Source organism: Chiloscyllium plagiosum, unplaced genomic scaffold (assembly GCF_037043375.1).
Source record: "Chiloscyllium plagiosum isolate Xiang-an unplaced genomic scaffold, Cpla_swu_hap1 HiC_scaffold_15, whole genome shotgun sequence".
Taxonomy (NCBI): Eukaryota; Metazoa; Chordata; class Chondrichthyes; order Orectolobiformes; family Hemiscylliidae; genus Chiloscyllium; species Chiloscyllium plagiosum.
Window position 1 is genome coordinate 53,589,852 of NW_028270153.1, and position 23,268 is coordinate 53,613,119.

General features: G+C 39.8%; 1 protein-coding gene across 1 annotated transcript in view; it reads left to right on the forward strand.

Moving 5' to 3' along the window:
- Positions 1–4,766: 4,766 nt before the first annotated feature.
- LOC122560030 (protein-glutamine gamma-glutamyltransferase 2-like) overlaps positions 4,767–23,268 on the forward strand; it is a 34,829-nt gene continuing 16,327 nt past the window's right edge. The window contains exons 1-9 of the mRNA XM_043710196.2: positions 4,767–4,906; positions 10,282–10,476; positions 15,453–15,692; positions 17,902–18,020; positions 18,220–18,348; positions 19,125–19,302; positions 20,643–20,778; positions 22,203–22,306; positions 23,018–23,260. Of these exons, the coding sequence (XP_043566131.2) occupies positions 4,897–4,906; positions 10,282–10,476; positions 15,453–15,692; positions 17,902–18,020; positions 18,220–18,348; positions 19,125–19,302; positions 20,643–20,778; positions 22,203–22,306; positions 23,018–23,260 (1,354 nt within the window). The 5' untranslated portion in view covers positions 4,767–4,896. The remainder of the gene's footprint in view (positions 4,907–10,281; positions 10,477–15,452; positions 15,693–17,901; positions 18,021–18,219; positions 18,349–19,124; positions 19,303–20,642; positions 20,779–22,202; positions 22,307–23,017; positions 23,261–23,268) is intronic.

The following is a 23,268-nucleotide window of genomic DNA, read 5'->3' on the forward strand; positions in this document are numbered from 1 at the left end:
GAAACCCTGAGATTCCTTGGCCAATCCACCTAAACTGCACATCCCTGGACAGTGAGAGGAAAGCAGAGCACCCAGAGGAAATCCACACAGACAGGCGGAGAACGTGCAAACTTCACACAGAGTCACCCAAGGGTGGAATTGAATCCCTGGTGCTAAACTACTGTACCCCCTTAGTGTGTCCCTGAGCACACAACGTCCTTGCAGCAGCATTACAAAGTTAGGTTTTTAAATAGGTCATTCACAGGATTGGGGCAACACTGGTTAGGCCAGCATTTATTAGCCACCCTAATCACCCAGAGGGCAGGATAGGAGTCAATCGTGCTGCTGTGGGTCTGGAGTCACAAACCAGGTGAGGATGGCAATTTCCTACCCTAAAGGCCAGTAATGAACCAGGTCTTTTTTACCTTGGCAATCAATGACAGATTGATGATCATCATTAGATTCTTAATTTCAGACTTTTATTGAATTCAAATTCTACCACCTGTTATGAGCACGATTTGAACCCGGGTCCCTGGAACAATACCTACATCTTTGGATTACCAGTCCAGTGATAATACCACCAGGCCATCACCTCCCCATTGAAGGTGCACTGTTGAAGTGCGGAGCTATTTTATAAGTAGATTATAAGTAGTATGAGGGAACTTAGATGTTGGTCCATGTCAGATGCAAATGCCTGTGTGTCTGAGGCGCAGAGTTTACCCTGAGACTCTTGTGCCCGGTGTCCAATATGGAGGTCATTTGGAGTGAGCAGTGAGCTCGACTTATTACGAACCTGCTCTGGTTTCCCTGATCTCTGGATGTTTGGTGAGTTTAGTAAGGTTAGAATCAGAGTATTAATGAGCTGAGTGGAGCTGTCAACAAAGACATTGAGAAACATTAATCATTATCAATTGGCAAATTGCTGCTTCCCAAATTTCACTTGGCCATTTGACAAAAGCTTAAAAGGTGTAAGATTATTTCAACTTTGAGAAGAACGTTGTTGGATTTGTTATAGATTCTGCCAGATATCTTGCCATAACTCATGTCATCAGACCTTTCTAAGATTGAGTCCATTGATTCAATTTAATTTTAGATTTGTTCTGTATGTAGTTTAATGGCACCTGTTTGTTTGAATGAATAAATCCCTTAATCCTTGATGTACTGAAGAGCAGAAATAGAGTGGGATTTAATGGGTGCAGTTACAATCTTGCCCCACGGGGTTCTCCAAATAATGGGGAATGCCTCTTGCCTTGGGGGAGGCCCAATGTAACTATGTGTCCACCAGGCACTTATTTGGTCACCTTCAGATTTTACCTGGGAGTGAGGACCTAGGGACAACAGTCCTGCCTGCCAAGAACTGTTTGGCCAATCAGAGGCCAACAATAGATTATTGCTATGGTACCATCAGAGCGGTGGCAGTACACTCACTAAAAGCCCTGAATCAGCAAATAACTCTACGTCAGTGATGAGATAAAGTGGGATAGGGGATCATGGGTTGAGGGCTGGTGGAACTAGATGGCTGGTTAAAAGGGCAGGGGATAGCTTCCAGTGTTTCCTGTTCCTGGTACTTGGCCAATCGATCAAAGGCAAGGTTTTCTGGGTAGCCTCTGTGAGGGATGGGCCATCATACAGCTCACATTTAATTTCTGAGCAACCATTAAAGTGCAGTGGGTTGAGGGATAATTGGGATTACTTGGATCTTTTGTCAATTGATCAATGTACTCAGTCTCATTGCTGGCATGCAGTATTCCCACATTAGACCCACTCTACCTTAACTTAATTGGGAATAGGTTTCTTGATGCTGGGAATGTGATGTAGATACTGCTGTCCAATTCTCCCAGCCCCACTACCATAATGCCCACTCCAAAAATCTTGGTTAAGTTCCACCAATAGTTTCTCTTTATCTACCCTATCAGATACACCCCACCTCCCCATTGTTATTTTCCAATTGCTTTGCTGAAATCATTAGGCACTGAATGAATCAATGCGTGGTTAGACATGGAAAAGATATCAAACTGCTGTGTGAATTCAGATGGATGATTTGACATCAGTTTATGTAAACCTTGCACCTATACATTTCCTAAGAATCATTCAATATTGAAATCTGTTTCTAATGTCAGCACTAACTAAACAAAAAAAAAATGACATTCAATTGAGTCATCAATCATTTAGAGTGAAAACGGAGGAGGGAAAATTTTCATTTTGCTTACATTGCATGTGGGGTTCTAATTTGCTTAAAACAAGGACAAAACTTGATGAAAGATTTCAGTTCACAAGGATGATGTCATGTCCACTCCCACAATGATTTCCCAATTATTAAATCAACACAGTGCAATCACACCAATACAGAATGTGAGCTGTGTTGCTGGTAGAATTCCAGATTTTCATTTCATTCAATTTAATTCAAAGAGCAAAGAAAGGAAGACAAAAGCTACAAATTTCTTTGCTGGTTTCAGCATGTTGGTGATGCTGGAATAGATTTGGCTTTTTTTGGTTGAAAAATCAGGGATTCACACCACTCATACTATGCATGTGATTTCCTTTTTTAAAAGCATCTATTTGTTCAAACATAACTCTGGAGTAGGTGGGACTTGAATCTGAGTCTGCAGGGCTAGTGGTAGGAACTCTACCACTGCACTTCTATGTGCTTTCTCCACTAAAGGATTACAGCAGTTGGTTAGCTCAATTGGCTGGTCAGCTGGTTTACAATATAGCATGTTACCAAAAGTATTGGTTCAATTCCTGGAGTGGTTGAAGTAGCCATGACAGACTGTCATTCTTGATTTCTCCTGTTGCCTAAGTTGTGGTATCCTCAGGTTAAATTACCTCCAGTAAAGGAACAGTCCTATTATCTGGTTGCACATTGTGATTTTACTTTTAGTATCACACTAAAACTCAAGGGATTAATACTGGGAGCTGTAATTAAGCGGCAAGTCTAACTGGTCAAAAAATATTTTTAACTGCACTTTACAAGCGTCAGTGCATAATAAATTCATCTCTACCTGGAATTAGCTATCTCATTGTCAGGACAATCTTCATTCCTGTGCCATATCCTGGCACATCAGTAACAGTTAGCTGGGACACTTGGAGCCCACTCTTCCTCTCTCCCATATAGTTGCATAGCCACCTCCCTGTGTTTAAAGGTAACATACCAAATTGAGTCAGATATTTTTGAAGTATGGTTCACCCTATCAGCTTGCAACTCTGATCAATTTAACTGCCTGACATCAGCTTGATGTTCGATTCAATTACCTATGTTAATGTTAACAGTGATTCCTCAGCTGTAAATTATCAGACAATGCTTCATCTGAAGTGCCAACAACATATCTGTCCTTGGTTAGTTACACTTTGAAACTGTAATACTCAGTTCTTTGTAAGTTTGTACAAATCATTGATAAAAATATTAATATATTGCACTTGTCACTGGTTATGCTTCTTACATTTAACCCACTTGGGATGATATTTTTTCACAGATAAAAATTGGCATCAAGTGCATTAATGATTTCCTTGTACATAACTTGCTCCTCATCAATCCTTTGGCTGACTAGGTTATCATTTGTTCAATCACCTATTGCATAAAATCATGTATTAACACGTTCAGTGCTCAATTTTGAAAGATGTAGTGTCATTCCTTGTCAAACTTCAGCATCCACTGAGTCATGCTTCTGCTTGATTTGGATCTGCCATTCCTCAAAACTTTTCAGTAATTGCAGAGACTTTCCATATTTTTCCTTCACTTGCTACCGCCATTTAACATTCTTCATTTCATTTTTCTGCTAAAGAATATTCACAGAGACTACTTACAATGGCTTCATCTTGCCACCAGCTCACAAAAGAGAGCAAAATCATACAATATCGCATTGCTTCCCGTGATCATTTAAAAGCATGTTGCGCAGTGAGAAATAAATAGTTGTGGGAATAGTTAGTCTAAAAACATCAGGCCAAATTGACTTTCACACATGGATATTTCTGATTTTTGGATATAGGTCCATTGGGTCTGTTTGGATCCATTCAGGTCCTTTGGAAAAAGACTTTGTTCAACCAAGGCCTTTGGAAATAATCTTCACCTTTTGGCCCAGTCGGGTCAAAAAACGTTTTTTTTTAAAGGCGTTGGAGTGATCATGTCTATAATCTGTTTGGGTCCGTTCGGATACACTTTCAAAAAGACTTTCGGTTTTCAGGTCTTTTTGGTTCTTGTATGTGTGAATAAAGGATACCTGACTTGTTCTATTAAAATAAATTTCCATGTTTTCTACAAGGTAACTCTGATTGCACATCAAAAGAATTTTATTTGCGGTAAGATGCTTTGAGATGTCTTGAGTTGATGAAAATACATCTTTTTCTTCCCTTTCTAGTCTTCAGGAAGGTAGACAAACTAAATGCTAAGATCTGGAAATACCAGTCAGAAGCCCATGTAGCTAATCCTATTTAGGTGAGAATAATGCTGTAATAGTTGGGACTGGTTATTTAATTTGTCAAGAAATTTAAAGGCAAAAAAATCATATCATGAATGACATGCCTACTTTATAAAAAAGCAGTCCCTCTAGGTAAAAAACACTGTACATTTCTTGTTAAAGAGGAAAGGAGTAGTGGATCTGTAGTGATATTCTAATTCTAATTCCCTTATTTCTCATTGAAATATTGTGCAATGGATCGCCCTTGAAGAAATTTACATCATTGTATGGCAATCAAGCAAATTATGATTTTGAATTTTTGAACAGTGCCATGCCCTTTTTAATCATGACAAGTCCCACAGAGGTGTGGCAATTTGTTACTGAGGCTACAAATAGACACAGACTGTTGCCGTAAACATATGCTCTGGATCGGTAAGCAGACGCTGTCTGCTGATCATATAGCTCACCAAGGAAGTGGGTTTTTTTGAAAAATCATTTAGTTGAAAGCAACATCATAAACAACATGTCGACATGTAAGTTCAAAGTTCTAAATCTTGAAGAATCACTTCCACTGACTTTGCTTTGGTCTCTTTTTGCTTATTCTTTGTAAATGGTTTTGCTTTAATGTCTGTAGATGAAGTATTTTGTGGCTTAGTAGAAGAGTAGTGCTTTGAGAAAGGTATACACAATTGTTAGCTTCTGATTGTATTCTCCCTGTCTGATATAGGAATTTCTTTCCCTCTTTCTTTGGTATCTTTTAGAATGCAGTCGGATGCCGAGAGATTGAATGTGGATAATATATTCTGATGCTTTTTTTTAAATGCACATTCTTATATCCTGAAATACCTGATGTGAAATTTTAAATGCGTAGCAGGTAACTACAGCAGAATGCAAAACTAAGTCTACTTACTTTTGGCAGAGAGTGGGAAAGTGTATCACTTCTTGATGGTATTCAGCAGACCCAGCCTTGGACAGCACTGTTTAAACCCTTTACACAATAGAATTGCACTCACCTAGGAAGTGTGAATCAGGTGGTCTAGGACACTGTTCTGTAGGGGAGGCTTTTATATTACTTGGCCTCGGTCTGTTCAGTCAGCCTTTGGACTACTGCTTTTGCGTTGAAGCACATGTGAAATATTTTGTAGAAATGTCTAAATAAAGGGAAGCTCAATGTTGCCAATGAAGTCCTCAGCATGTTGGCAACCTTCCTGTGCAGTTGAATAGACTCTTGGTGTGCAAAAATCATGAACTGGCATCTTTTTCCTGTCATCTACGATCTGTTGTGTCAGCTGGAAAACTGACAAAACACCTGCCTCCCTTTTAGGAAGGCTCAATGGATCACATATCAACCAAAACATTCCGAGGCCATCGTTGGGAAATCCTCTGGAATCCCCTTGGGGGCAAATGTCCTGCTGAGCAAGAGCTTATACTCAACAGTGCCATTGTGACTCCTGTTAAAAATTACCCCCACCACTCCCCTTGGGCTACAAGATCATCAAGGCCACTGTTAAGGGTTATGGGGGAAGGAAGGAGGATTTGTATCTGTTCCAATTGTTGCCAGTTTACCACAGAACACTCCAATCCAAAGGAAGGTGTTGCATCACCTAATGCTTGTGAAACCATTATCCAGATAGAAATCTTGATCACATCCATAGGTGTGCATGTAACATCTTTGAGACACTGAGGGAAGAAAGAGCTAGTGATTGGGTGGTTCATGAAGAAGCCTGTCATGCAAGCAAGATGGTAGTGGGTAGGGCACACTCTTATAAGCACCTCAGGGCTCAGCATTACTGCATGTTGCCCTCAGACCTCTGTAATGGGAAAGAAACCATTGTCCACCTCTTTCTGAAATGTTCCTTTGCAAAGAAGATCTGGAAAGAGATGTAGCTTTATTGCCAAGGTTTATTCTGAGCAGCTCTATGACATAAGATTCTGCTGTGTGAGCAGCTCCCCAGAAATACACATTGGGGTAAACTTTACCTGTGGTTGGAGAACCATGAGCTCAGTTGAAAATCATTTATGCTTCAACAAAAGCTTGCAGGTATTCCATAGCATATCATTGTTTGTAACTAAGTGTGGTCTGTTAGAACAGTGCAAGAACATCCAGGAGGCCATAAAGTCTAGGGTGTCTATTGCAAATGTTGAATCGGGAAAGGACACAGCCTAAGGTGGAAACCTCTCAGGCAGTGTGTATCAGACAATGTTTGGTATGGATTGTACATTATAAGCCTAATCTGTTATTAAAGATATAGTGAGTAATCTAAATGTTTCATCTACTATTTTGGAAGAAACTGAACTGATCTGCATTTTAAGGAATATCAAATTTGAACTGAATATATTTGGAAACTTCTGATTTATATCAATAAGCACATGAATATGTCACCATAGATTTAAATATCACACTGCTGAAGGAGTGGGACACCAATTCACTTGCTCCAACCCTGAGTACTTAGATATGAAGGGAATTCCCAACTGTACACTTTGCTCCATAGCTGATGTCACACTTCAAAGACACACATCAATGTAAAGAAATCTCTATACCATCTTACTCTCCATCAGTCACTGTGTCAACAACTCCTATTTGTCGTAAACATATCCATTTTATGGAGTTTTATTAACTTTTATAGTGCAGCAAAGGGTGATATTCAAAGCATAAATACATTTAGCATGTTACCTTATCCAAGCTACTCACCAAGAGAAAAAAGTTCCACCAATAACCCATTCCAATACGAGTAATTGCTCCAAAGTCATTACTTATGACAAACATCTTGTCTTTTTATTGTGCCTTCCTCAATATCAGCACATTCCAAAACACTTCACAGCCAATGAAGCAAGTTGAAATACTCAAATTGTTTACAGTGTGATTAAGTATGGACAAATAATGTATTCAATTGCAATAGTACTGTTATTAACTTATGTCTTATATCAAGAGTTGATTAAATCAGGTTGCGTTAAGCCTACCATAAAGTGTTTTGTACTGAAATAAAGGAAGCTTGCAGGATTGATCTCAGGCTGAATCTGTTGATCTTAGCCAGGGAAGTGGTGAAGAGACTGCAACTGACTTTGGGTGCTATTGAGCGGCGAAACAGGAAATAAATCAGAAGTTCTCTATACGTAGTGCCATCCAGTGACCTGCATTGGAATGTCTAGATTTGCTCAGATGTCCTGGGGGTGTAGAAGATCTGTGGAAAAATTCTTAACTGTGATGCACGATCACAGTTTATCAAGAACTTTAAGAAGAAAACACCCTTTCAGATCAAATTGCATTCTTGTTTGCATCTTCAGGAAGGGAGAAGTGAAAACTGGATGGAAAATGTAAAATAGAATGTCTCAAATGTAGAAGACACTGTAGAAGTTAATTTAACCTGAATAGTTGTAGTAAGCTTGAGAGTTACATAGAGTCACAGAGGATAAACAGCACAGAGACAAGCCATGCAGCTCAAAACTCCATGCCAGTGTTTAGGCTACACTTGATTCTCCACTCTTTTTTTTAACCAACCTAACTCTACTACTTAAACCATCTATTCCTTCTCACTGCCTCATTCCTGATGAAGGGCTCCTGCCCGAAACATTGATTTTCCTGCTCCTCGGATGCTGCCTGTTCTGCTGTGCTTTTCCAGCACCACTCTAATCTTGACTCTAATCTCCAGCATCTGCAGTCCTCACTTTCACCTATGGTTATGTCTCTCCCCACCATGGGAAATGTTATCTCTATACCATTCTATAAATTATTTTTAACCAACATTTTAGGACACACCACCAGGTAAAGTGGGATTTGAACCTGGGCAGATGTAAGGACCCCACAGTGATGAGACTGCTGTGATTTTATCACACAACCTTCTGACGTGGAATCAGATGCACTTCCATTGAACCACAAACCCACTCAATTTTACAACACACTTTAGGAGGACATGGGACCCAGTCCTCCGAGCCAAAGGAAGGTCACTAACACTGTGCCATTCTGTTTCCACTCCATTGAAACATTTCACAAGGCTGAATTTATGCTGAGGTGGAGTCACTGCTGGAAGAAAGTTTTTTTAATTAAAGAAGCCTAGACCTGCTTGGCGTAATCACACCACAGTCGTTTAATATTGGCAACCAACTAGTCAGCATCTCTTTTGATCCCACAGTGGTCCCAGGATAATAGGCATAGCTGGGAATATGGGCCGTCCCTTCAATGAGAAGAGCCATGGATCCAGGAACAAGCTGGGTCCAGAATCTTACTGGGACAGGATAGTTAGCCCTGTACATGCATGTGGTAAATGAAAGGGGGAAGAAAGAGAAAGGGATAATAACTTGAAGGATGCCTCCATTGGGCTGAGGGGATTGAAAAGGAGGCACACCCATCCTTACCCCACCATATGGTTTAACTTGGTTTCTGATTATTTAACACACACTTCCCCCATGATACAAACAATCGCAGAGGTAGCAGGAAGATGGTCATTAAATGGCCATTAAGCATGCACCTAAGGACCTTAATTGGCCCATGGATAAGCAGGCCACCTGGTTCTTCATCTGTCAAAACCACTGTGAGGATGGGCAGAAAGAAAAGCTAGTAAAGAAAATGTAGTACAATCTTCTTATTATATCTCCATTTTGAGGGAGACAAGATGATTTGGACCAGAATTTGTCATTCACAACTTTTATTGGTTTTCCTTCTAGTGTATGGTACCACTGCCCAATTTTACAACTCCTGACACTATCCCCAACCCTACCACACTAAGACGCTACATCCTAAGACAGTGCAAAATTCAAGCCATTATTTTAAAGACCTCGATTGGATCGCAATTCAACCTTGTTTTTTCAAGGGATGCTGACCCATCCTGATGTACATATCCATGCATTTCTGTTATCATTCTTGCAAATCTTCCCTGCACCCTGTCCAGTGCCCCTACATCCGTCTTATGATGAGGCAGCCAGAAATGCGTTTAGAATTCTAAGCTGAGCTTTTCATCTTGCACTCAACAGAACTGGGATGCAAGAAACAGCTTTGAAACAAAAAGAAACACCATATTATACAGCATGAGAAGAAGATACTGATTTGGTGGGCCATCACTGAGTGGAAATATAATGAGAACAGTTAACTGTCAATCTTAATCCTCAGATCAGGCAGCTAGGTTCGGATTGTACAGGGCATTGGCATCGGATGTGACAAAGTTTGGCTGTCTCCATGATCTCTTTTGAAAAGGGTGCAAAGTATGTACACATTCCTTTTTGGTTTCATAAAACAGGATTTAAGAATAGATACATGTAACTTTTAACACATGCAAATGAATCACCTTGTGAGCCCAGCTAATAATCTTCGATCAGTTTCTAGTCTAGCTCTTAGCACCATCCGGATTATTTAGTTAACGATTTCCAACTGCCAAATCACATTTAATGGTAGACATACTTTACTGAAAATTGCAAGCACAGGCAAGTTACATTTTGACAGCCGCAAATGGTCAATGGGACCTATTGTTTTATACCATCTGCCAGTCATTGGGATGTAAGGCCTGCATACTCACTGGCACTGGAATACTTACCATATTACTCCTATGTGTGGTCGGCAAAATATCTTCTTGGCTTGATATTATCATTCTGTTAATGGAAAAAAACATTCATGGACTTACTACACAGCTTAGAATTCTCCCAAAGTCTCCCTGATGGCCCACAGATGCCACCATGAAATTTTTTGCATTATGCCAAAAACTCATTGTGTCAATTACATTTAATTAAACAGAAATGCACTTAACATAAAATTAATAATTTAAGATGCTTTTTTATTGAACTTTATTTTTCCTCCTCAGTCTCAAGTGGCTATTCTGTAAATAATGAGGTCACCATGAAGGGGAGCTCAGCAAACGTGTGCAACTGCTGTCTTTGACACTAATAGTACAAAAACTCTAAATTTCCTTTTTTATTTCAGCTGAGGATTGTGAACCAATTAGTGACAAGTGCGAAGTTGACTTTCAATTTGAGAAGAATAACAAGGAGCACAGGACTGACCAGATTAGCAAAACGCGACTGATTGTCAGAAGGGGCCAAAGCTTCAACATTAAGGTGAAGTTCACGGATGGATTCAATCTGGAAAACAACAAGTTGCAAATGGTCTTTGACATGGGTAAGTAGCCAGGAATTAAAAAAAAACACTGCTAATGAATGCTTAATCATAATATATATATATATATGAAAAGGATAAGGTTTGAGTTCTCCTATTGTTGCCCAGTCAAAACTGCTTTTATCACACATTCTGCAACAAACTGTCTTTGACACTGAGCGAATGCCTCTTCCTGGACAATACACATTTCAAATTGATAGTAACTTTGGCATCTTATTTGACCCTGGGTAGCACAGTGAACTCCTGCATCACCACAAAGCCTTCCTCCTTTAGCCTCTGTCCAGACTTCAGATCACTGCTGCTGAAACCCTTATTTATGATTTCATCATTTGCAGCCTCAATCACTCCAATGTTCTTCTAAACAGCCTGGGCAGCTTAAACTCATTCAAAAACCTGCTGCTAACCATTTCAGGTTCTACTTAATTATCAGATGCCACAGAAATAAAGTTCTACACATGATAAGAACAAACAATGTTAGGGTGATAGATGAACATGATTAGAAGATTCGCAAACTGTGGACAGCTGCTGGGATCAGTAGTGAGGCTTCAACTATCTCTAATCTACTGTATGAAAGTGCAAACAGTGTTGCATTTGCTAACTATAAGAAGACAGGTCATGAAAATGTTGGGAAGAGGATATAAAGCATTTGTAAAAGGATACAGATAGGCTAGGTGAATGGTTAAAGATCTGACAGATGGTATATAATATGAGAAGGTGTGACATTCCCTATTTTGGCAGGAATAAAAAAGCAGAATATTATTTAAATGGAACGAGTCCACAGAATGTTGCAGTGAAGTGGGATCTAAGTGTCCTTGTATATCAATTGAAAAACAACTTATGCAGATACAGCAAGTAATTCAGAAGGTAAATGGAAAGTTTGCCTTTATAGTAAGAAGGATGGTATATAGAAGTGGGAAGTCTTGTTCCAACATTGTAGGCTGTTTGAGAACACACCTACAGTACTATGTGCAGTTTCAATTTTTTTTCTTGAAGAAGGATTTTCCTGAGGCAATCCATTCAATGCTGACTCCTAGGGTGAAGGTGGTTTCTTACGAGCAGATCATTTGATTTGAATTTAGAACAATGAGAGCTGATTATACTGAAACAAATCAAATTCCGAGGTGGCTTGACAGGATGTATGCGTCATAGGGAATCCAGAACTAAGATTTTCAAAACAAGAGATTGCTCATTCAAAATATAAATGAGAAGAGATTATTTCTCCAGGAGGGTCATCAGTCTTTGGAATTCTCTTCTGCAGAGAGCAGTAGATGCTGGCTTATTGATTATGTTCACAATTGAACTTAATAAGTTTTTGATTGACATAGGAATCAAAGTAATGGGGACAGACAGCAAGATTGAGTTAAGAGCATATCAGATCAGTAAAGGTTGTCTTAGGTCAGAAGTCACATGACATCAAGTTATAGCCCAAAATGTTTACTTGAAGTCACAGCTTTCGGAGCACTGCTTTTCGTTAGGTGAAGTGACAAGACTTCACCTGATGAAGGATGCTCTGGATTTACCTCCCAGAGCCCCTTTATTCCTCCGCCCTTGCACCTTGATCCTTTCTTTAACGAATGTCATTCAAGCATGGTTGTGTCATGCCATGGCTTGTTTTGTGTATTGATGTCATGTCAGTGCTGAGAGACAAAGTCTCTCACTTTCCTCAGTAAGGTGTACTTACAGAGCATTAGAATTTTGAGACATGTAGCTGCAATTTGGGTCTCAATTTGACAGACCCTCTCTGGCTGAAACCTTATTCTTTGTTCCCGGCAAAGAATTCATATATATGCGAACACATATATACAGAGCCCCTTTGCCTGAATTTCAAATGGGAGGATCTATATCTGCACTATCTAAATATTTAAAACTTATTGATGGTGGGTGCAGAAAGTATCTGTGAGGATCCAGACTTATTTAATGAAAAGCATGAATAAATATGGTGTGAGACTGCCACCTGAGGGAGATTCAAGGTATAAACAATATTACTTTAGAGCAGTTTTTAACAACATATTCAGTACAAATCAGATGTGGAGAATTGAAGAGCCAAATATAGTGAATTTCATTTCTAATTAATAAATCAGTACTTAATTCCAGACTTTACAGTATTGGACACGTGAATTTTTGTGCTCATGTCGAGAAGATGAAAGCATGTTTAAACTTTAACCTTCTGTTGGTAAGACATAAGGATGGGAGTGCTTTACTTTCTTAATTACTGAATGATTTGTTAAGTTCATACTCACACAAGTTTTTTTCACCTGCATATGTACAAATGCTTTCAAATAAAACAGCTTTAGCCACCATTGGCATGCAGTAGTTAAACAATAATTTTTATTTAGGTAAAAACAATGACTGCAGATGCTGGAAACCAGATTCTGGATTAGTGATGCTGGAAGAGCACAGCAGTTCAGGCAGCATCCGAGGCGCAGTAAAATCGACGTTTCGGGCAAAAGCCCTTCATCAGGAATACAGGCAGGGAGCCTGAAGCGTGGAGAGATAAGTGAGAGGAGGGTGGGGGTGGGGAGAAAGTAGCATAGAGTACAATAGGTGAGTTGGGGAGGGGATGAAGGTGATAGGTCGGGGGGGGGAGGGTGGAGTGGATAGGTGAAAAAGAAGATAGGCAGGTAGGACAAGTCATGGGGACAGTGCTGAGCTGGAATTTTGGAACTAGGGTGAGGTGGGAGAAGGGGAAATGAGGAAACTGTTGAAGTCCACATTGATGCCCTGGGGTTGAAGTGTTCCGAGGCGGAAGATGAGGCATACTTCCTCCAGGCGTCTGGTGGTGAGGGAGTGGCGGTGAAGGAGGCCCAGGACCTCCATGTCCTCAGCAGAGTGGGAGGGGGAGTTGAAATGTTGGGCCATAGGGCGGGGTGGTTGATTGTTGCGGATGTCCCGGAGATGTTCCCTAAAGCGCTCTGGAGGCGTCCAGTCTCACCGACTCCCACAGCTACCTGGATTACACCTCTTCCCACCCTACCTCTTGCAAAAATGCCATCCCGTATTCCCAATTCCTCCGCCTCCGCCATATCTGCTCCCAGGAGGACCAGTTCCACCACAGAACACACCAGATGGCCACCTTCTTTAGAGACCGCTATTTCCCTTCCCACGTAGTTAAAGATGTCCTCCAATGCATTTCATCCACATCCCGTACCTCCGCCCTCAGACCCCACCCCTCCAACCGTAACAAGGACAGAACGCCCCTGGTGCTCACCTTCCACCCTACCAACCTTCGCATAAACCAAATCATCCGCCGACACTTCCGCCACCTCCAAACAGACCCCACCACCAGGGATATATTTCCCTCTCCACCCCTTTCCGCCTTCTGCAAAGACCGTTCCCTCCGTGACTACCTGGTCAGGTCCACGCCCCCCTACAACCCACCCTCCCATCCTGGCACCTTCCCCTGCCACCACTGGAATTGCAAAACCTGCGCCCACAACTCCTCCCTCACCTCCATCCAAGGCCCTAAAGGAGCCTTCCACATCCATCAAAGTTTTACCTGCACATCCACCAATATCATTTATTGTATCCGTTGTTCCCGATGCGGTCTCCTCTATATTGGGGAGACTGGACGCCTCCTAGCAGAGCGCTTTAGGGAACATCTCTGGGACACCCGCACCAATCAACCACACCGCCCTGTGGCCCAACATTTCAACTCCCCCTCCCACTCTGCTGAGGACATGGAGGTCCTGGGCCTCCTTCACCACCACTCCCTCACCACCAGACGCCTGGAGGAAGAACGCCTCATCTTTCCCTTTGGAACACTTCAACCCCAGGGCATCAATGTGGACTTCAACAGTTTCCTCATTTCCCCTTCTCCCACCTCACCCTAGTTCCAAAATTCCAGCTCAGCACCGTCTCCATGACTTGTCCTACCTGCCTATCTTCTTTTTCACCTATCCACTCCACCTTCCCCCCCCCGACCTATCACCTTTATCCCCTCCCCAACTCACCTATTGTACTCTATGCTACTTTCTCCCCACCCCTACCCTCCTCTCACATATCTCTCCACGTTCAAGCTCGCTGCCTGTATTCCTGAAGATGCCCAAAACGTCGATTTTACTGCTCCTCAGATGCTGCCTGAACTGCTGTGCTCTTCCAGCATCACTAATCCAGAATAATTTTTATTTGACAACATCACTTCAGAGTAAGTTGAGAGACCTGACTCTAGGTTAATACAACAGAGTTGATACAATGTAGGAACCTTTTTGCACTGATGCCAAAGTGGTATAGAGGATATATCACAAAAAAGCAGCTAATGAAACGTAAGCGGACTACAGTGCTATATTGAGGTCTGAATTAGAAACCAGTATCTGAACCCCTAAGGCAAGACAATTTATCATAAAATATAACAACAAGAATATTAATATTTATGCAATACCTTCAAAATAGTAAAGTTAAAAATCACACAACACCAGGTTATAGTCCAACAGTTTTATTTGGAAGCATTAGCTTTCGGACCGCTGCTCCTTCATCAGGTAGCTCTGGAGTAGCTCCTTCATCAGGCTCCACAGTTCCCTGATGAAGGAGCAGTGCTCTGGAAGCTAGTGCTCCCAAATAAACCTGTTGGAGTATAACCTGGTGTTGTGTGATTTTTAACTTTGTACACCCCAGTCCAACACCGGCATCTCCACATCATGTACAACATAATAAAACATTCCAAGATGTTTATCATGAGCCTTTCTAAAGCAAGGTTTGATATTAAGCTACATAATGAGATATTAGACAGATGACCAAAAACCTGCTCAAAGAATTTAATTTTTAGGGAGCATTTGAACAGAGGAAAGTGAAGAAGAAAATTTAAGAAGGGAATTCTCAAGTAAGGGCATATCTTGGAGGTTTGTGGTGCTGAAGAAAATACAAGAGCATGGAGATTTTTAAAAAAAAACAAAGATGGGAATCAAATTATATGATCAATATGATATCTTGGTTAAAAATAAGTTCTTATTGTCACTCATTTAACTGTGTTTGTCTTGATTTAGGTCCAGAACCTCAGAAATCAAATGGAACTAAAGTAGAAGTTCCATTAACAGATTTAATAAATGCAAAGAGATGGAGTGGCATTATTTCCTCGTCCACCAGCAGTGAATTGCACCTAACCATATCACCATCACCGAAAGCCAAGATTGGTTACCATCGGTTAACACTGCAGCATTTTTATAATCCGAAGATGCAGTACTATCTTGGAAATTTCGTTGTGCTGTTCAACCCTTGGTGTGCAGGTACAATTTCTTTTAAGGAACAGTATTTCTACCAATAGTTACCATATTTGGTATGTTCATTTGTAGGATATTGGAATCACTGACAAGACTAAATGTCATTGCTTATCTCTTATTGACGTTGAGAATGTGGTGGTGCCTCACCTTCTTGAACCATTGCAGTTCTTTTGGTGAAGGTACGTCCACAGTATGGCTTGTGAAAATGCTCTAGAAGTTTTCCTCCAGTGACAGTGAGTGAACAGCAATATGTAATATACTCTAGTGAGTCTTGGAAGAAATGCATATGCTGAGATTTCTGAGTCCCTTTAACTCCTTTGGTAGGTATCACAAGGTTGGCAGGAGTGGTCAAAAACAACTTGGTGAGTTACGGCACTGCCCCTCCTCAACCTCCAATGAAACATGACCCAACCTATCCAACTTCTCCTTATATCTCAAATCCTCCAGGCCCAGTAACATCCTTGTAGATCTTTTCTGAGCCCTCTCTAATTTAATAATATCCTTTCTAAAGCAGAACAACCAGAACTGTGCACAGTACTCCAAAAGTGGCTTAACCAATGTCTTGTATAACCTCAACATGATGTTTCAACTTCTTTACACTATGGTCTGAGCAAAAAAGGCAAGCGTGCCGAATGCCTTCTTTACAACTCTGTCTACCTGTGATGCAGCTTTCAAGGAACTATATACCTGAGCCCCTATGTCTTTCTGTTTAGTAACACTCCCTATGGGCCTACGATTAACTATGTATGTCCTGCCCTTGTCCGTCTTACCAAAATGCAACACTTTGCATTTATCTAAACTACATTTGCCACCTTTCGTCTCACTGGTCCACTTAACCAAGATCCATTGTACTCTTAGATAACCTTTTCACTGTCCACATGCTACTTATTTTGGTGTTAGCCGCAAACTTACTAATCATGCTTCTTATATTCTCTTCCAAATCGTTTATATAAATAAAAAGCAATAGTGGACCAAACATTGATCCCTGCCAGACACCATTGGTCAAAGGCATCCAGTCTGAAAAACAACCCTCCACCAACATCCTCTGTCGCCTACTGTCAAGTCAATTTTATATCAAACTGACAAGCTCTCCCTGGATCCCATGTGATCTAACTTTACCAACCAGTTTACTGTGTGGAAATTTGTCAAAAGCCTTATTAAATGTCTACTGCTCTGCCCTCATCTATCTTATTGGTCACATTTCAAAAACAAAAGCAATCAAATTTGTGAGACATGAGTTCCCATGCAGAAAGCCATGCTGACTATCCATATTCAGTCCTTACCTCTCCAAATTCATGCTCATCATAAAGGGCATAGATAAGGTGAATAGCAAAAGTCTTTTTCCCTTGGGTAGGAGTGACCAAAACTAGAGAGCATGAATGAGTTGGATCAAAGGATCTGTTTCCATACTGTGTGATGGAATAATCGTCAATGAGACAGGTGAAGTTGGACCAGGATTTGATTCTGATGAGCTCCTGCAGCAAAGAGCCTGAGATGAAATGGTTTTCAAAGCCAGTGTCCCTTATGGTAGGATTGACTTCAGCCAGTGAAGATTTTTGTCTCAGATTCCTAATGACTGCAATTTTGCCAGCTGCCTTGACATCATGACCAGTCAAATACTGCCTTGATATCAAGGGATGTAACTAATATCAGGAATCCAGCTCTACGTTTTCCATGTTTGCAACAATAATGTTTGAAAATGTAAGGCTTTGCAGAAGCACAAATTCAGCAGCAATGAGCAGGTTGTTGCTGAGTGCACATCATTGTCAAAAACATCTCCCATCACTTTACTGATGTTTAATAGCTTATTGATGAAGCTGAACTGAGCAGTTTTTCCCAAGGTGCAGATTGTTTTAGAGCTCAGATCTTCAGCACTAATACCAGAATGTTATCAGGAACCATAGCCTTTGCTCTAGGCAGTACATGTAACCTTTCTTGATGTCACATGGAGTGAAATGAACTATTTAAAGATTGGTGTCTCTGATGCCTGGGACCTCTGGTGAACATTGAAATGATTATACCCTGAGTGTTTCTGGCTGAAAATATATACCATAACTTCAGGTTTTTGCACTGGAGTGGTCACCTTACTATTTTGTATGCATTCAATTAATTTTCATGCATTAGTCTGGAATCAGTGCATTATCAGTTCCAGTCTATAATTGTTCTTTTGATTATACATCCCATATGGTTTGCTCAATGTTGTACCTACTTTCAGAGGATGAGGTTTTTCTGGACAATGATGCTAAGCGAGATGAATATGTGATGAACGAAACTGGATCTATTTATGTTGGCAGCAGTTTCTACATCAGTGATCGTTCCTGGAACTTTGGCCAGGTATGTGAAAATCAGGGCATCTCCTGATTTTGAATAATCAGCTGAAGTGAAATCTTGCAACATTATTAAACATTTACCTGCATCATAGGTTAGACATTTCATTTTAGTTCAAATTACACAACTGAGAGAAACATGAGGACTGAATTTTATCAATGATTTCTAATGCAATTTGTCAATTGACTCATGCATATGCTTACAGTTTGAAGAAGATATTTTGGACATATGCATCAAATTATTGAACAACACACCCGAATACCTGAAAAATCCAAATGAGGCGCTTAAGGAAAGAGGTTGTCCTGTTCATATTTCTAGAATTGTGTCTGCTATGGTAAGTGCTTACACAGATCTCTGCAGTGGCAACTAGTAAAAATACATCTGTCAGCATTCACAGAAATTGACATTGTTCAAAGGATGAGAAGCTTTCCCCTTCCAAATGCTTGCTTTCTAAAGCTGGTATTAAGTAGTTTCTTGTCTTAACTTGGAAAGTTTTAATGGATGCAGCAACGCTAATACTATTGCACATAACATAAGGAACTAGACATGAATATTGTGGTATTGAAAAATCCAACAGATGTTTATTATAACTAACTTCTGTATTGAAACATTACAATACATTCACAAGGTCATCAATGTCTGGGTAAACATTAAAATGTCAGATTACAGTGCTTTCAGTTAGAATGAGCTAACATAACATGCCATCATAACATAGTGACAATGTCATGATCATGTGTCTTAAAAGTATACTGATGTATTATGTCTCCTAAAGAAATATTGACATACTGACCATGGGACATAACATAACAGCTTCAGAATGTTCCAAGTGTATTACAACCAATCAAATATTTTGGTAAATGTACAACAAACCTGCGTACAGTAAGATTCCTTCACAGATATGCACCCCTCCCCCCCAGCAATCAAGATGCAATGTGCCATCAATGCTAATCCTATAATTTATTGCAAAAGGCTGAACCTATTAATGGCAGAAAAAGAACAGTTGCATTGGCAATCTCTGTAAATGGCCTTGATTCCATCAGTTGTGCTGTCTTCTTTATTGCTGTAATTACACAGTAATCACAATAAAAATTATTTGTGTTATCCTTTCAGGTGAATTGCATTGATGACAATGGAATAATTTATGGCAAATGGGGTGGCCCATACACTTCCGGAGTATATCCTGGGAAATGGAATGGAAGTATTAAAATTCTTCGCAAATGGAACCAGCTTGGATGCAAACCAGTTCGCTATGGGCAGTGCTGGGTATTTGCAGCAGTCACCTGCACAGGTAGACAAAAATAAAGCATGCTGTACCTCTAAAAGAAAGGATTTACAATTTAAATTCAGTTGTGAATGTTGGTATGTACATAGATATTTCCAAATATACTTGTATACAGAAAGTTTGTAGGATATACATTAATGTTCGAAGAAGGTTTTGGCCTGAAATCTCCTCGGATTCTCCTGACTTGACCATTAGTGGGCGGCACGGTGGCACAGTGGTTAGCACTGCTGCCTCACAGCGCCAGAGACCCGGGTTCAATTCCCGCCTCAGGCGACTGACTGTGTGGAGTTTGCATGTTCTCCCCGTGTCTGCGTGGGTTTCCTCCGGGTGCTCCGGTTTCCTCCCACAGTCACAAAGATGTGCAGGTCAGGTGAATTGGCCATGCTAAATTGCCCGTAGTGTTAGGTAAGGGGTAAATGTAGGGGTATGGGTGGGTTTCGCTTCGGCGGGTCGGTGTGGACTTGTTGGGCCGAAGGGCCTGTTTCCACACTGTAATCTAATCTAATCTAATCTAATAATTCAGAGGAACATCATGAGAAATTGCAAGATCATCATAGTTACATTACTTCTCCAGCATGTTTGCTAATCTTTTGTTGAAACAGTAACAGTTCAGATTAACCCACAAGAAACTCTAGAAGTATAATTCTAAGGGCCTGAAAATTCCATTGAACGTTCACTAACACAAGATTGGCTGCAGTGTTGTTGTAAGAAAAAACAGGTTCCATTTCAGACTGAAGGAGTGGTGTGTAACAGTGCCACTGTAGCACCAAAAAATAAACAAAAACACTCAAGAAATGCTGACCTTTATATCAAGAGAAATAGAAAGATTAAAACATCCTCCAGCTGGTCAAATCAGGCCAAAGTGGTCTACCATGGTGGTATTTTGAATTCGATGACTACATTATGAGGAGCGATTGTGAAGACTTTCATTTAAAACGTTATGGGCAAGAGTCCTATTGTCAACATTAAATCTAGCCCAATGTCAAAATGGAAACACCCTGATAGAATTAATTGACCACATAATTCATTTTGCAATAAAGAATGATATTTTATCTTCTATATTGATTGCTATTATTGAAACAGATATCATTATGCATTGTGTTAGCGTCAGAAAAGCTTTAGCAATTTAGCTATAAACTGCATGTTAATTTGCTAGCCAGAATCACACATCTTGTGTTAACATTACAGTTTGAATTGAGAACAATCTTTACATTTAAATTTTGAACACACCTATGTAATCTGCATCCAAATATAAGATGGTCAAATCAGTTGTGAATATTACAGGATAGTTAATTTACCACTAATGAGAATAAAGGATGTAAATTAATAACATTTTCATTCTTTAGTTTTGAGATGCTTGGGAATTCCTACTCGTGTGGTCACAAACTTTGATTCTGCTCATGATACTAATGCAAATTTGACCATTGATGAATACTGGGATGTAGAAGGAGAATCTATGGGAGAATCCGATGATAGCATTTGGTGAGTTAATGACTAAATGCATACTGAAACTGCACTGTACCTTGTTAGCAAATGGAAGCTACATAACATAACATTAGTGTTATAGTTAAACCTAGTTTGGAGAGAACTTAATGACATCAATCTGTAATGCTAATGGAAGCAGGAGTGAATGAATAATTGTAACACGAAAACAGAAGTCTAATTGTCCATATTTAAATAGGAAGTCTTTATTTCACATGGATTAATGTACAATTGGAAAAGGCTACTTATTGTATTCTGACAGTGGTGCAGACAGGAAAGAGATTCTAAATTTGTATTTAATAAGATAGGTAAAGGGGATTCATTTGTATCCTCCCATATTGTGGGACTGTTCTTTTAGCTGTGTATTTACATGAGCTTTATCAATCATGGCACATTAACCTAAGGGTTTTTGCCAATGTAAGTATTAATATAAGCAGTGTAGATCTGTCGAAAACCTGAATTTGACAGAAGCATTTTGAATGCTTTCCTAAAAGTGCAAGGCTTATCATGCACAGAATCGCTACAGTGTATAAACAGGCCATTCAGCCCAACAAGTCCACATCAACTCTCTGAAAAGCATCCTACCCAGATTCAACTCTCTATCTATCCCTGTAACCCTGCACCTCCTATGGTTAATCCATCTAATTTACAAAATCTTGGACACTCTGGGCAATTTAACATGGCCATTCCACCTAACCTGCATGTCTTTGGACTGTGGGAGGACCATATTAAGATACAGGGAGAATGTGAAAACTCCACACAGACCATCACCTGATGCATGAATTGAACCCAGTTCCCTAGTGCTATGAGGCAGTAGTGCTAACCACTGAGCCACAATGCTGCCTTCAATATGAAATGGTTATTTGGAATATTTAGTAATCAATTTATTAATTCAATGTTAACTGCAACAAAACACACTTCTGGATATTGCGCATCACTCTTTTGGGGAATTAAGATTAATTAGTGCTTGATATTGAACAATGACCAGAGATTGTCAGTTTGGCAAATAGAGGCTAAACTTATAATAGCAATCTTAGGAATAAATAAGTGGCCCTAATCATAACTCTCAATATTTAACAAACATTGCCAAACTGGATAAAGGACGTCTCAACTTAGGCATCACATCATCAAATTTCTATACGTATGTACTGTTTTTGCAGTAGAAGCCTACTGTTGTTCACTAATAATAAATAATTTCTGCAATTACATTTCTGATTGATTGGGTTGGAGTTTTCTATAGTGGGTCAATATTTACAGGAAGTCACAATTTATAAATTAATACTTCCATAGGTTTTCTTAGAGACTGTCAGTATTTGTTGCTAAGAACCAGTCAGCATTTGTGGTCTTTCCTTAGGAAGAACCATAGCTTTGTTCTGTGAGAGTTTCAACAATATCATATCTTACATTTTTGTATTTGGCTTTAGGAACTTCCATGTGTGGAATGAATGTTGGATGTTACGAAATGACCTGCAGCCAGGTTATGATGGATGGCAGGCAGTGGATGCAACACCACAGGAGACAAGTGATGGTAAAGAATCAAAAAAGCATTAAGGAACATGGTGTGAATTATGAATGAAAGTTCAACACTTCAGGAACTTCGGAACAAGGGTTGACCATTTAGGCACTTGAGCCTATCCTGCCATTTGATTTGGTTGTGTCTGATCCAAAACGTAATTCTATCTATCTGCCTTGATTCCAGTGTTCAGTACTATTAATAAAAATGTTTTGGGGAGGGAATTCCTCAAATTAGCACCAATTTTGTGTGAAGAGATACTTTCTGACATTACTTCTAAATGCCCTAAACTAAATTATGACTTTCTTTTGGTATTCATATCAGAAAAGGTATATTTTTCTCTACTCTATTAATTCCTCTAAACATCTTAAAAAATCTTATTCAGATTGCCCATTAATCTTGGATATATTATGAGAATATAAGGCTCCTCTGTTTAACATATGTTCATGTCTTAGCATTTTATGTTCATTTAGGAATAAAATGAGAGATTATGAATTTGTGGCACCAAATGATAATTGAATTGGAGCATTTTCAATAACCTGCAAAATATTGACATTTATTGAAATCCCTAAAAAGGGATAGATCTATGTTCATGGGAAATGCACTTCCAAGTATCAATGTGCATATGATAAATGTTCTGTTTAAGTTCAATGTACAGACAGTAAAAACACTTTGCAATTTCTTGTCATATTTATATAATTGACTCAAATTTTCCCTGCTTTTTAGGAGTTTACTGCTGTGGACCAGCTTCAGTAAAGGCAATCAAAGAAGGAGAGGTTGGCACGCAATATGATGCCCCATTTGTTTTTGCTGAAGTAAATGCAAGTTGTGTTGACTGGTTAGTTTTTGAAAGTGGCGAGAAAATGAAACTAGAATCTAACGAATCACGTGTTGGCCACAAGATAAGCACAAAAAAATGTGGTTTCGATGAACGTGAGGATGTCACCAGCAATTACAAATATCCTGATGGTAAGAAC